Source organism: Condylura cristata, unplaced genomic scaffold (genome assembly GCF_000260355.1).
Source record: "Condylura cristata isolate star-nosed mole 26May11 unplaced genomic scaffold, ConCri1.0 scaffold00031, whole genome shotgun sequence".
NCBI lineage: Eukaryota > Metazoa > Chordata > Mammalia > Eulipotyphla > Talpidae > Condylura > Condylura cristata.
In genome coordinates, this window is record NW_004567132.1 from 17,439,566 (window position 1) to 17,454,033 (window position 14,468).

The following is a 14,468-nucleotide window of genomic DNA, read 5'->3' on the forward strand; positions in this document are numbered from 1 at the left end:
CTGCCTGTTCTGCTCCCCGCTCTGTCTCTGGTGAATCCTCTCACCCTCTGCATCTCTGGCCTGTACCCCAGTTCTGTATGCATAAATAAATAAAAAACTCTTAAAAAAAAAAAAGAGTGTGTATTTTCTTAGTTTTTCCTTGTAACAAAGAAAAATGTTGAACTCAACAAGTAATAAAATGAACACCTTAATAACTTCCAGCTAGACCTAGAAGTAGGGCATCAAGTACTCTAGAAGTTCTGTATACCTTTTTGTCATTGTATCTTTCCATTCCTTTCCTGATATAACAGTATTGTGACTTATTCCTTCCTTGATTTTCTTTATAGTTGTACCATATACTTATGCATCTGTAAGTAATAGGGTTCATTTTTACATTTTTTTGAACTTTCTAGATTGGAAACAGCTGTCTTTGTTCATTGGTTAGCATCTGTCCCACAGCTTTTTTTATTTAGATTGATCTATGTGCTTGCACATATCTCTAGATTTTTCTTTTTCTATGCTGTATGGTGCACCACTGATAATAATGCAGTGAAACCATTTTAATGTTCCTTTGTTGGATTCTCTTGTTTAATGTGTCCTGTTGTTGCTATTATGAACAATTTGCTGAGGACATTCTTGTACACTTTTTACAAAGGGTGTGTGTGAGCGCATAAAATTGTTGAGTATAGGCAATATATTAGGTGCTGTATCTTTCTGTATTTCACATTCCTGCCAGTAGTATATAGTTCCCATTGCTGTTCATTATCTCAAACATTTGGCATTGTCAGGTATTTATTTTGCTATCAGTTTTTGATTGTGATAGGAATGTATAATGACAGTTGCATTGTAGTTTTAATTTGCATTGCCCTGATTACTGGAAACATTGATCCTCTTTTCATATGTATCTCCATTTTGAAGGTGGAGTTGCTCAGGTTTCTTATGGCTGTTTCATTGTTTTTTCTTATTCCTAAGAATTCAGATTCTGAATGGAATCTTTTTCAGTATATGTGGAGCAAGTATCTTTTCCTGGTTATGACTTTTTGATAAACATGAGTTCTTAAAAGTAGTCAAATGTATTTTTAAATTTAGAGGTAGTGATGTTTATGTCCTGCTTAATAGGAAATGTTTTCTTCTTCAAGTTCTGAAGTTAATCTCCATAGTATTTTTGTCTTTTGTAAACTGTAGTGGACTTTTTGTGTATTGAATTGAGATAAAGTCCAGTTTCATTTTTTGTTTTCTTTATTAGCAATGCACTTATCCATATCCATTTGTTCGGCAGTGCCACCTTTGGTACAAATCAAGATTGTTTCTGAGCTTTCCTTTTCTTGCATATTGGTCTGTTTGTCTATTCCTTTGTTAGTACCATCTATTCCTTTGTCAGTACCATACTGTCTAAATTACAGTTAATTTTATCTGAAACAGCAGGTCTTTCCACCTTTTTCTTGGCTGTTTATGATTCGTTGCATTTTCATGTACATTTTAGAATCTGCTTGTTAAGTTGTACAAAAAGAAATTTTGATTGAAATGGCATTGCGTCTATAGATTACTTTTTTTTTTTTTAAAGATTTATTTATTTATTCGTACAGAACTGGGGTACAGGCCAGAGATACGGAGGGTGAGAGGATTCACCAGAGACAGAGTGGGAAGCAGAACAGGCAGATCGACGAAGTACACTGCTGAGGGGAGCAGGGGGCAGGTCAGGAGAGGTCTGCCGCGCCATGTGGTCACCTCCAGGGCAGGCGGGGATCGAACTCATGCAGAAGTGGCTTTAGTTTCTCAGTGCAGTGCTTTAACCCACTGCGCCACCAGGGAGGGCCCGCGTCTATAGATTACTTTAGGGAAAAAATGATATTTACAATAATGAATCTTCCAGTTCATGAATGCCATATATTTCTCCACTTACTTGTTTTTAACTGCTAATACAATTTTTATTTTCCTAAAGAAAATAGGTGTTTTTCTAAATACGTAATACTTCTGATGCTTTCATTGGTGCTATCTTACTAGAAAAAAATTGCATTTTATTTTTTTAAGATTTTATTTATGCATGCATGCAGAATGGGGATACAGGTCAGAGATGTAGAGGTGGTGAGATGATTCACCAGAAACAGTAGAGAGCGGAACAGGCAGATCAACAAAGTACACTGCTGAGGAGAGCATAGGTGAGACAGGAGAGGTCACCTCCTGGGTGGGGATCGAACTCACACTGAAGTGTCCATGGCTTGGCTTAGGTTGGAAGTGCAGTGCTCCAACTCGCTGCGCCACCAGGGAGGGCCCAAAATTTGCATTTTCTACATGTTGCTAGTGTATAGAAATGTAACTGATCTTATGTGTTAATTTTATATCTAGCATCTTTCTCAGTGCTTATTAATTTTCATGACTTGCCTATTGATTCTTTTGGATTTCTTTATTTATTATCTGCCAGTGGGACAATTTTGTAACATTTTCTCCAACCCTTTTAAATTTTTTATCTTGTTATGCTGCACTATAAGTGATGAAAACATTTATCTTGGTTTCAATGAGAATTTTTGATATTTCCCAGTAATTAGACATACCATAAATTTTTGGCAGATTAGCTTAGTAAATGTTGGGTCATTATTTATAAGAGAGATTTGCATTTTCTTTCATGGAACATGTGAGCATACAAATTAATTGGAGAATATACCTGCTTTATCTGTTCTTTGGAAAACTTTTTGCAAAATTGCATTATTTTTTGAATGTTTGGTGGAATTTAGTCACACAGCTACCTAGACTTTTTGGTAGTTTTTTAAACTTATCAAATTTATTCTTAATATAATCACAACCTTTTTTTTCTTGATCACTTCACTAGAAACTTGTCAGTTTTCAAAGAACCAACTTTGGCTTTGTTGATTCTCTCTAATATATATATTTTGTTTTATATTACATTGGTTCTGCTCTTCCATCACTTTTTTTTAAGTTCATTAACCTTTTCTTTTGTAAACTTGAAAATGCACTGTATACATTTTCATTATAAAATTCCCAGGAGAGGGCCCTCCCTAGTGGCGCAGCAGGTTAAAGCACAGCACAAAGAAGAAGCTTAAACCACTTCTGCATGAGTTCATCCCCCACCTGCCCCGGAGGAGACCACATGGTGTGGGAGACCTCTCCTGACCCACTGCTCCCCTCAGCAGTGTACTTCGTCGATCTGCCTGTTCTGCTTCCCACTCTGTCTCTGGTGAATCCTCTCACCCTCCGCATCTCTGGCCTGTACCCCAGTTCTGTATGAATAAATAAATCTTTAAAAAAAAAAATTCCCAGGAGATTTTGCATTAGCGTCTCACAAATTTTAATAGAAAAAAAAATTTTTTAAAAAAGATTTATGTATACAGAACTGGGGTACAGGCCAGACATGCAGGGGCTATGAGGATTCACAAGAGACTGATCAGGGAGTAGAACAGGCAGATTGACAAGTACATTGTTGAGGGGAGTAGCAGGAGAGGTAGGAGAGGTCTGCTGTGCCATGTGGGTCACCTTTCTGGCCAAGGATGGAACTGAGCTGAAGCGGCTGTGGCTAGCTTCACAGTGCTGCATGTTAACCTGTTACACCACTAAGTTGACTATCAAATTATGAAGAACTTGTGTTACTTACATGAATATTTTTTAATTTCCACAAATATGAGAATTTTGTGGTTCTCTTGTTACTATTATTAATGATAATTGTATTATTTTCAGAAAATGCACTTTTATTAAAATATTTTTGTACTTTGGAGTATTTGAAACTTTTTCTAAGTCCCCAGTGTATGATCAATTTTATGAGGGTTTTCTGTCCTCAAAGAAGAGGCATATCTTGTAGCTCTTGGGTACAATATTATTTGGTTATTGCAATTTAGATTATCTGTTACTGAGTATCTTTTTGTCTGTTTATTTAATCAGCTACTAAAGTCTCATACTATGTAGACCATTTTTACTTTATTTCTGTTTTTATCTTTATTTCATATTTAAGATCATGTGATTAGGTATATGTAAATTTAGTATTATGCATTGTTGGTAATTACTTTTGTAAATTGATTATTATTAGTTCTAGTAGACTTGCCTAAAGAGTCTTTCGTCTAACATTAAAGTTTACTATCTTTTTTATATAGTATTTGCATAGTGTGTGTTTCCATTTTTACTTCTCCACATCTTTGTGAATTGTATATAATTGGACTATTTTTAAGCGTTCAGACTGTCTTTAACTGGAAACTTAATTCCTTTATATTTTGTTATTAGTGATCTGTGTAGGTTTAAGTCTATCACCTTCTGTGCTATTTGTATTTGCCTGTATTGTTTTTGTTTTTCTTTTCTCTTTAGCTTTTGATCTTTCTTATTTGGAGTAGAGTTAATCCACTTTACCCTCTGTGAGTTTGGAAGTTACATACTCCCTCTGTTATACGTTTAATTGTTACTCTCTCAGTTGCTTCATGCATCTTTAATTTATCAAAGCCTATCGTTAGCACACAAGTCTTAGTCCTTTTTATGTGAGTTTGGTTTTTTTAAGATTCCATATAGAAGTGAGACCATATAGTATTTGTCCTTCTTTGACTTATTTTACTAGCCTTCAGAGTCCATCCATATTACAAATGGTAGGATTTTCTTATTTTTTATGACTGAAAAGTAATTCCATTATATATGCACATATACACTGTAACTTTTTTTTTCTCCTTTTCTTCTGCAATGCACCTGTGGGCATTCATTAGTGCAAGATACCCTTATCTCCAATCCAAGATTTGGAATAAGGGTTCTTGGATCACTGTGGTAAATACAAATTCTTAACTATGGGTCTGCAAAGGGGCTAATTTGGTTCTGAGTCTGCTTTACTGAGAGGTTAGCCATTTGGGACTCTAACTTTTAAAAGGGAAGTTATAAGACCTTTCCCTCTTTGAAGGATTCTGGGATTTGACTTTTGACTGATTCTGTCTGCCAAAGCCATAGCAATTTCTCGGCTCTTTTTTTCTTTTTAAGATTTATTTATTTATGCATACAGAGCTGGGAACAGGCCAGAGGTGCAGGGGAGGTGAGGATTCACCAGAGACAGTGGGGAGCAGAACAGGCCAACTGATGAAGTACACTGCTGAGGGGAGCAGTGGGTGGGCCAGGAGAGGTCTGCCACACCATGTGGGTCACCTCCCAGGGCAGGAATACAACTCATGCTGAAGTGGCTTTAGCTTCTTAGTGCTGTGCTTTAACCCGCTGCACCATCAGGGAGGGCCCTTGGCTCTTTTCTTTAGATTAGAAAAATACCTTCATTGCAAAGCAGTTTTGGATGTTGAGTTTACTTCATGTTCTTATCTTTTCTAGATTTGGATTTGTCTTTTATTGATGCTTCTTCAGTGTCTAAAGGACTTTCATTTTAAAAATAATTTTATCAGTGGCCCCAGCAGTAATTTGTATTGCCACTTTTAAAAATAGACATTTTGGTCTTTCATTGTGTAGGTTTTTTTCAGATGCCTAGTAATTTTCATTCTATGTGAAAATGAGGGGCTAAGAAGACTTGGGAAAGTGTGTGGACATGTGTGTCCTCTTTATATAACAGTTTAGAATGGGTAGAGTTGGACCACTTATTGTGCTGGGGACCTAGAACACAGAGAAAGCTTTACTGTGGTGAACTGGCATTTTCAAAAACTGCTCTGGTTCTATCCCACTAATTCATTTAGTTCTTTAGAAGAAAGTCTTCCGATTCTTTCCTCCCAAGTTTGGATTAAATGCCTGCCTTTTGGTGGTGCTGCATGTAGGATGTGGAGATGGCTTCAACTGTTTCTTTTATAGACCCTTGAAGTCATTAACCCATTTTAGTCTCTTGTCTCTTCCATCATTCTTGGGGTCTGAGTCTGGATCTCCCCTTTGGTCTTCTAGGCCGATGGGTTACCACCTCTGCTGTAGCTCCCTCTGTGATTATACTAGACTTTGTTTTCCTCTGTTCTGTTTATAAATAAAATTAAGTCATATTTCTGTTATTCAGTTCTTTGTTGAAATCTCTTAACAGCTGGTGGACCCCTGTTCTTTGTAGTAGATTTATATCTTTTTTGAACAATTTTTCTTTCTGAATGGAATTTTGCATGGGGTGAGTCAGTGAATTTATGGGCTCAATCTCCCACCTTGAAATGGTACTTTCTAAAAAGATATAAACTTTGCCTAGAGAATTTATCTCATGTATTTTTTATCACTCATCCTTTGTATGGTTTCTACAGTGCTCATTAATGCAGCTCATCCCTTTTCTCACCTAACTTTAATTTTATCTTACTCTCACTGTTTAATTCCTAACTGACTACCTTCTGTGATGACATGTTTTTCCCCAAGTATCTTTTGGAGGGATATTCTTCTAAATGAGTATTTTGATCTGAGAGAACTGTCAGTGCTAGAGCAGCTTCCACTTTAACTGCCTAGATTGTTACACTCAGCCAGTTCTCCAGGCACCTTGCTTTACATGTTGCTCTTTGTGTTTTTAGGTACTTTGGATTGATTTCCGAGCTGGGCAGTTCTGTGACTCTTCACCTGCGTCCTTCCGTTAGTCCCTGTCCTGCAGGCCTCAGCTTTGAAGACAGTCTGGATTCTTTTCTTTACACACTTTCCTGTTGTACCTTCATCTAGCTGGGATAAGCACAGCTCTCATTTGTTAGCTTTTTTCTACAAGGTCTTCCACTACTTGTGTCTTCCATTTCAAGCCTGGTTGCAAGCTGCTGCTGCTTGGGGCAGAGATAAAAAAATGTTTTGTGTAGGTTGATGATAATAAATGATGATGAGGAGGACCAGAATAAAGGTCTGTGATCAACTGCAGCCTAGTGTGTTTTATAACTTTGCCTTTGTCTTTGCTTGTATGACTGGAGAGTTACCAGACCTAGTCACAGGCCTTCCTGAGTTTTCCTGTCAGCCATTCCAAACCTCAGTCTTCTCATTTATTTGATTTTTATTTTCCCAGCATGTTATCAGAATGTGGCTCCAGAATTTATTGGATACCACTTATGGTCTTAAGTTTAAGTAAATTGTGATAATAAATTTAGAACTAACTAAATATTTTAGCAACTTTATTGCAATATTATTTACATGCCTTACAATTTTTCCATTTTAAAGTGAGTGCATTTCAATAGTTTTTAGTAAATATACTAATATTGCAGCTATCAATTTTAGAACATTTCATATGATTGGAATCATAATACATGGTGTTTTGTGTCTGGCTTCTGTCATGCAGGTAATGTTTTCAAGTTTTATGTTACAGCATGTGTTAGTACCCTTTATTTTTAGATTGTGATAAAATATATATAACAAAAATTGCTGTTTTAACTATTTTTAAGTGGATTGTTGTACTTTTGCAATGTTGTACAATCATCACCATCATTCATCTCCAGAACAGTTTTCATTTCACCATACTGGAATTTTGTACTATTAAACAACAACTCCTCATTGTTCTCCTCTTCCAGGCTAAATTTTGGTTTCAGAGGTGGGGTGAGGGTGACCTAGTAGAAAGGAGGCAGAGTATTTGGAAAGTAGTATTTAAGAAAAGCCTCAGATGGTGGGTCTTAATTATTTTTAGATTATAGATTGAGAATAACAAAGTTCACAGTCTCCCTAGAAAAATGCAAAGATGCTCATTCTTATGTTTCATGAGTAAATGTTAGAGTAATACTAGATTGAAAGAAAAGCTACGAAGATAGTACAAAGTTCTTGTAAACCCCTCACCTAATTTTTCATTGTTAGATCTTAGATTACCAAGTTCATTTGTCAAAACTATGATAGTAATCTTTAGGAGGAATATTAACTAGTCAGACTTCATTTGAATTTCTCTAATTTTCCCATTAATTCCCTTTTTCGTTACCAAGATCCAATTCAGGATATTACTTTGCATTTACTTGTGATATCTTTTCAGTCTGTTATGATTTTTCAGTCTTTTTGTACTTTGACAGCCTTCAGTAGCACTGACTTTTTTTTTTTTTTTTTAAAGATTTATTTATTCATATAGAACTGGGGTACAGGCTAGAGATGCGGAGGGTGAGAGGATTCACCAGAGACAGAATGGGGAACAGAACAGGCAGATTGACGAAGTACACTGCTGAGGGGAGCAGCGGGCGGGTCAGGAGAGGTCTGCCACGCCATGTGGACTCCTCCGGGGCAGGCGGGAATCAAACTCATGAGGAAGTGGCTTAAGCTTCGTAGTGCAGTGCTTTAACCCGCTGCGCCACCCGGGAGGGCCCCAGTAGCACTGACTTTTATACAGTGTCATTTCAAATGGATTTTTCTTTTGATTAGTTAGTCCCACAACTTTTGAGTGTGGTTTCAGAGGTTCTTAGACCTGAGTCATCTTCCACAGGTCTCCTATTACTTCAAATAGAATTTTAAAGGACACACTGGCCTTTATTCAAGGTAAACTCAGAGATTGCTACTCATTGGCCAGTATAGTATGTTACCAATGGCATTTTAAAATATGTTAGAAGCATCAGCGTTTTGAGTAAGATTAAGTATTTTTGTTTCATTTGTATGTATCTTTAATAGTTAATTGTGAAGTATATACTGTACAGAATTTGGGCCCCCATTATCTACATTCCTGGTACACCTGTGGATATGTTACATAACATGACAAAAGCTGCTGCAGATGCAACTAATATCAATTGGCTTTAAAATAGATTATCTTGGATTATCTGGGGAAAATAATCACAGAAACCTTAAAAGCAGACCCTTCTCTTTGGCTGAAGATAGAAGAGGAAATTACAGAGATGCGGCAGAAGAGGATGTCAGAAAGATTTAACGCATTAAAAAAAAGACAACTCATTAGTGCTGACTGTGACGATGGAGAGGGCTGTGAGCCAAGGAATGTGGGCAACCTCTCATTGACAGCAAAGAAGTGACTTTTGTTCTACAATGGCATTAGACTGAATTCTGCCAGTGATTTGTATGTTCTTTAGAATGGATTTTTTTTTCTCCTACAGTCTCCACATAGAGTCCAGCTGACCAACACCTTCATTTTGAGCAGAAAATGCAGCCAGAATTCAGTGCCAGACTTCTGATCTGTAAAATTGTGATTAAAAAACTGTTTTAAGCTGCCAGATTTGTGGTAGTAATGTATTTCTTACTTGGAGTAACCTTTTTTTTTTTTTTTAAAGAAAATTAACTGCTATCGTTTAAAGAACCCTTGAATGGAGGTTAAGAGACTTTACTTCTCATCTTAACCATTCTTGCTACTTAGCTTATCAGTTGAGGGGGTTATTCTAAAATTTCCATGTGACATGTTTTTATTTTATGAATTATTTTTGTTAAAGCAAATTTTACTCCTCTTAAGGCATAGTTCTGTTTTGATAAGTGCATGCTATTACCATTTCAATCACGTTTATAAATAGACATATGACCATACAGATTTCTACATACTGCCTCTTTATTGTCCTTTCTTATTCCGGTCTCCCACTTATTCCCTGCTAACCAAAATTTTTTTATTACCTCTATACTATTACTTTCATAAAACATATAGTATGTAGACTTTTGTGTCTAAGTCTTTAGGATAATGCATTTAAGTTCATCTATGGTGTATGTATCAAGTTTGTTCATTTTTACTGCTGAGTAGTACTCCACGGTGGAATATGTTTTGCACATTTATCCGTTTCTTAATTGAGGAATATTTTGATTGTTTCAAGTGTTTGGTGACTATGAATAAAGTTGCTTTAAACATTTGTGTACAGTTTTTTTTTTTTGGTGTGTGTGTGGATATGTTTACATTTTTCTTGGGTAAATATTTAGAAGTGGGGAATCTTAGAAAGGCACATATAATCATATTCACCACCAAGGCACTCATAATCTTCTATAGTCCAGTGACTCCACTGACCATCTATGTTAACTTCAGTTTATATTCAATTTCTAGGTCTTGATTAGATTTGGTTTTATCTGTTCCTTTATTTCTGTATGTGAGTGAAATTATCCTTTGTTTTTTCCCTAATTTATTTCATATAACATAATCCTAACTAGTTCTATCCTATCCATTTTTTTCTTTTTTGCAAATGGCAAGATTTCATCTTTTTCCACTTTTTAAAAATAACTGAGTAGTGTATTGTGTGTATATGTACATACACCACATCTTAATCTAATCATCTGTCACTGGACACTTAGGTTGTGTCCATAACTGGGTTACTGTAAAAAGTGCTGTGATGGATATAGGAAGGCATGTAATATCCCTTTGGATTAGTGTTTTTTCAGTCTTTAGTTAGATACCTAGAAGTAAATCTTAAATTTTAAAATACCCAGCTAATTATATGTGGAATACAGAGAAATTAAACAAAGGGTGAGATAAAATCACACTCAAAAACTAACCCTCGAAATTTGACAATAGAGGAGCAGAGAGCAAGAACAAAGTAGGGAGGACAATGAGCATTTGTAAATAATTTTAATACTTTTAAATGTAAATAAAAATAGGAAAATGGAATTTTATTGAGAATTATAGTTTTTCTGTATTCTTGCAAGTTATTGATGTTAAAAAATTTAAAAAGATCTAATAAGTATATAGTGGCATCCCACTATGGTTTTAATTTGCATTTCTCTAAGGGCATAGCATTTTTTTCATGTGTATATTTGTCACTCTGACTTCTTTGGTGAAGCGTCTAATTCCATTTTCCTATTTTTACTTACATTTAAAATTATTTAGGTGATGTTGGTTTATGCTATTGTACTTTAGAAATAGGATCACCCCCTTTAGGTTTGCCCTCGCCCCCAGAGCACCTGCAGCACACCATTGTAGTTCAGTGTTCCCCCTCACTACTTTGTTCTTGCTCTCAGCCCCTCTGTAGTCAGTTTTCAGGGGTTTTTGAGTTTCATTTCACCTCACCCATTGTTTGGTTTCTCTGTATTCCACATGTGACACCATCTGTTAATTTGTCATTCTCCTTACTGACTTCACTTAGTATAATCATTAAGCTAATTCTAGCCCTGTACATATTGCTGCATATTGCATCAGTTTATGATTTTTGATCACTGAATAGTATTCCATTGTGCATAGGTATCACATCCTGATCCACTCATCTACTTTTTGGGTACTTAGGTTGTTTCCATAATTTGGCGATTGTAAATAATGCAACGACCACAGGATTGCATGTTTCCCTTCAAATTGGTGTTTTTAGGTTTCTGAGAAAATACCTAGGAGTGGAATTATTGGTTCATGCAGCTGGTCCATTTTAATCTTGTGAAACATCCATATTATTTTCCCTAGGGTCTGGCCCACTCTACATTCTTACTAACAGGTGAGAGGGTTCCTTTTACTCCACATCATAGCAGCACTTGTTTTTGGTCTTTTTCATATGGGCCATTCTCAAAGGAGAGGGGTCATAATGTCATCATTTGATACGCATTTTCCCAATGATAAGTGATGATGAACATTTTTTCATGCATCGTTGGCCATCTGTCATCTTTGGAGAAGTGCCTTTTTTTACCTCCTACTTTTTGATTGGGTTGTTTTTGTTGAATTATATGAGTTCTTTGTAGATCTTTGGTATCAGTCAAATGTTTGTATGATATACAGATATAACTTCTCATGTTCAGTAGGTTGTCAGTTCCAAGACGAGTAACATGCTTCAGTTTGCTTTCACTGGTCAGGAGCTTCTTAACTGTGGCTTTGAAGCTTTGGAGCCTACTATTTGCAGTTGTTCAAGGAGGTCAAGGTTTTGTTTGTGTAAGCTGCTGGTTTTCTCTAAATTTTCCATTCTTTGTTACTGAGAAGAGAGGAATCAGTTGTTTTGAATTATGTGGTGTACTCCATAAGCTTGTGCCTGTTTAGAGGTGGGCCTCTCAAACACCTGATTGATGGTCTTTTCCATTTGCAACAAGCTCAGTTTGAGAGTTTACAAAGTCAACGATGGTTTCTAGGTTTTCATGTTTTTCATGTTATAGAATCAAGGGCTTATGGCTTCCCAACAGACTTAAAACCACTTTAAATATGACCTCTGATTCCTGAAGAAAGATTGTATTGGAGGTTATGGCTTTGAGTCCAAGTGGGAACTAAGACACAAACCATGAGAAACCAGGGGGCACTGTAGAAGCTGGGCTGTTCTTGTGCTGGTCACTCTGAAAGAATTCTTCATAATCAACTTTAGGCCCTTTTCAGCAAGTCATGTTCAGACGTTTGAAGCTTCTAATTTTCCTTTTCCATTCTGAGTAGTAGTATCTGTTGGAGAAGTGCCTTTTGCCGCACCTCTCAAAGCTCACATCATGTCTTTCCTCCCCCATGCTCTCCCAAGATATGGACAAAGTGTCCATCTTCACAAACTGGTTCTAAAGGAAATTATGGGGGACCTCTGAATAACCTTCATATCTGCTAGGAGAATTGCTCACTTTTTGTGTAATTGCCACCTGGAGGAATATCTGCAGCTTCTGAGAGCGCCTCTATGTCTTAACAGGGGCCTCATTGTGATGGCCCAGATGGTTGACAATGAGGCCTCTCTATGCTTACTGAGTGATACCTCTTAAGTTTTCCTCAGTAAGACTGCTAGAGCCTTGAGCCAGTTCCAGGGGTTTCTGGTATTCCCTGGGGCAATGGCTCAGGTGTTTGCATGCCTCCTGGAGCCCTGCTGCAGCAGAGTGAGCTAACTGTTATGCAGGATGGTTCTGAGTCACTAGACAAGTCTTCAGAGGAACTGGGAGTCTGAAGAAGCTATCAGAGATGAGCAGGGTCTAATTCACACGCATCTAGTTCTTGGTGTTAACTAATGTGCTGTACATGGAACTGTCTTATTGGCAGAATGTTCCTGTAGGTCTCTGGCTTTATTACCCGGGTCAAAATACTTTAAGATTCAATTACAGATCTCTTAGCTTTTTTTTTTTGTTAGCATATATAGCTTAAATTGATTGTTACTAGGTGGTAATTCACTTCTGGTATTCATTATATGGATGTGAACTTTTTGTTTCTTTTCCTTCTCAGGAAAGAAATGATCAATTTTCTCTTGCTGTTATTAATTCCTATGCCCCAGTTTCTGAACTTCCTCAAAAGTAGTCGTTTGCCCCTGATTAGTTAATGTGGTCAGGTGCTTTTGTAGTTCTGGTTTGGTAGTAGAGGAATTCCCTCCCTCTCTGTGGTCACTGAGCTTGTGCAGGCTTTTTAGGTGGCAGCCCTCACACAGTTGGGTAGGGGCTGTAGCCCTCTGCTACACTGCAGCTTCTTTGAAAGGCTGTTTCAGAGTCCTCATCATTTCCTCAACTAAAACTTCATTGTGCACTGAAATAAATAACAGGCAAAATGAAAGCCTCTATCACCTTAAGAATCTCCATATAGACCCAAATGGCACATGTGTCTAATACCCTAAAGCAAAATAATACCTTTTAAAATTTTTTTCGTCAATGCTATTTTTTTTTTTTTTTTTTTGGGCATCTCATGACTGATGAGCTAACGTTCAGATTGCCCAGTTGGGAATACTGAGGAAATTTAAAATACCTGTTTATCTGTTGGCTGGATAATGTTGTGCCTACTAATTAGGCAGTCCTCAATGTCATTTTCCTGAAAAGAGCTATTTAAAAAGAGTTATTACTTTGAATGCTTCCATCTTGAAATTCCTTCTTAAAGTCCAAAGAACATAGCCCAAGCAGAGAGAAGGATTTTTGCATAGGCCTCTGGCCTTACTCCCCACTAGATGGAGCTGAAATCAGAATTTATCACACGAAGGAAAATCGTCCCATGGCATTTGTGATTTGGAATTTTGGGAGACCAAATCAAATTTGACTTTTCTTGCAACTGATGTGATTGTACTTCTTGCATTTGTCGATCAGGGCTGGTAGGGCCTTGTCAGCCACCTCATTTAGCTACCGAAGAGCACCTTGAATGGTGGTGGTAGAACTATGGGGACTATACCTGAGGGTTGAAATCAAATACTGCCCAAAAATTAACGATACTATAAGAAAATAAAAAGATCACCCTAAACTTGGCAAATGTGTCATCAGGCTCTGATGCAGGTTGGAGTTCCTCTGGGCCTGACAATCGCCCTGACCTGTCGGATGTAGCTGATGATCACAGATACCGAGCCGCTGCCCAGCTGAACAGTGGTGACCTGTCACTCCTCACCCAGCACATTGCTCACTCTCACTGCTACCCTTGTTCCTGCAGGCTGACAGCAGGTGCTTTTTAATATTTTTTGGATACAGAGCTGTACTATATAAAATGGAATCCTAATTTTAAAAATTGCTGTAAACCTCCCTGGTGGCCTAGGGGTTGAATCTTAGCAATATCATCCCTAAAACCTGAATTCAATCCCTGGTGAGGGAACTGACACACATGGCACAGTCTTCTCTTATGTCACCCGCTGCTCTCCTCAGCAGTGTATTTCAGTAAATCTGCCTGTTCTGCTCCCCATTCTGTCTCTGGTGAATCCTTTTACACCCTGCACCTCTAGGCTATACCCCAGTTCTATACAAAAATTAAAAAAAAAAAAATTCATTACTTTTTTCCCAATCCTTCATTTTAGTACTGAGCTTTATTTCATTAATGATCATGAAAACATCATCTCAACTTGTAATCGATATATAAAATTATATATATA

General features: G+C 37.1%; 1 protein-coding gene and 1 pseudogene across 1 annotated transcript in view; one reads left to right on the forward strand and one right to left on the reverse strand.

The window, feature by feature from the left end:
• POLE4 (polymerase (DNA-directed), epsilon 4, accessory subunit) overlaps positions 1-7,379 on the forward strand; it is a 12,148-nt gene extending 4,769 nt beyond the window's left edge. Inside the window, exon 4 of the mRNA XM_012731450.1 lies at positions 6,423-7,379. Coding sequence (XP_012586904.1) covers positions 6,423-6,436 — 14 coding nt within the window. The 3' untranslated portion in view covers positions 6,437-7,379. The remainder of the gene's footprint in view (positions 1-6,422) is intronic.
• The window catches only part of LOC101633884, a 10,040-nt pseudogene continuing 2,822 nt past the window's right edge, over positions 7,251-14,468 (reverse strand).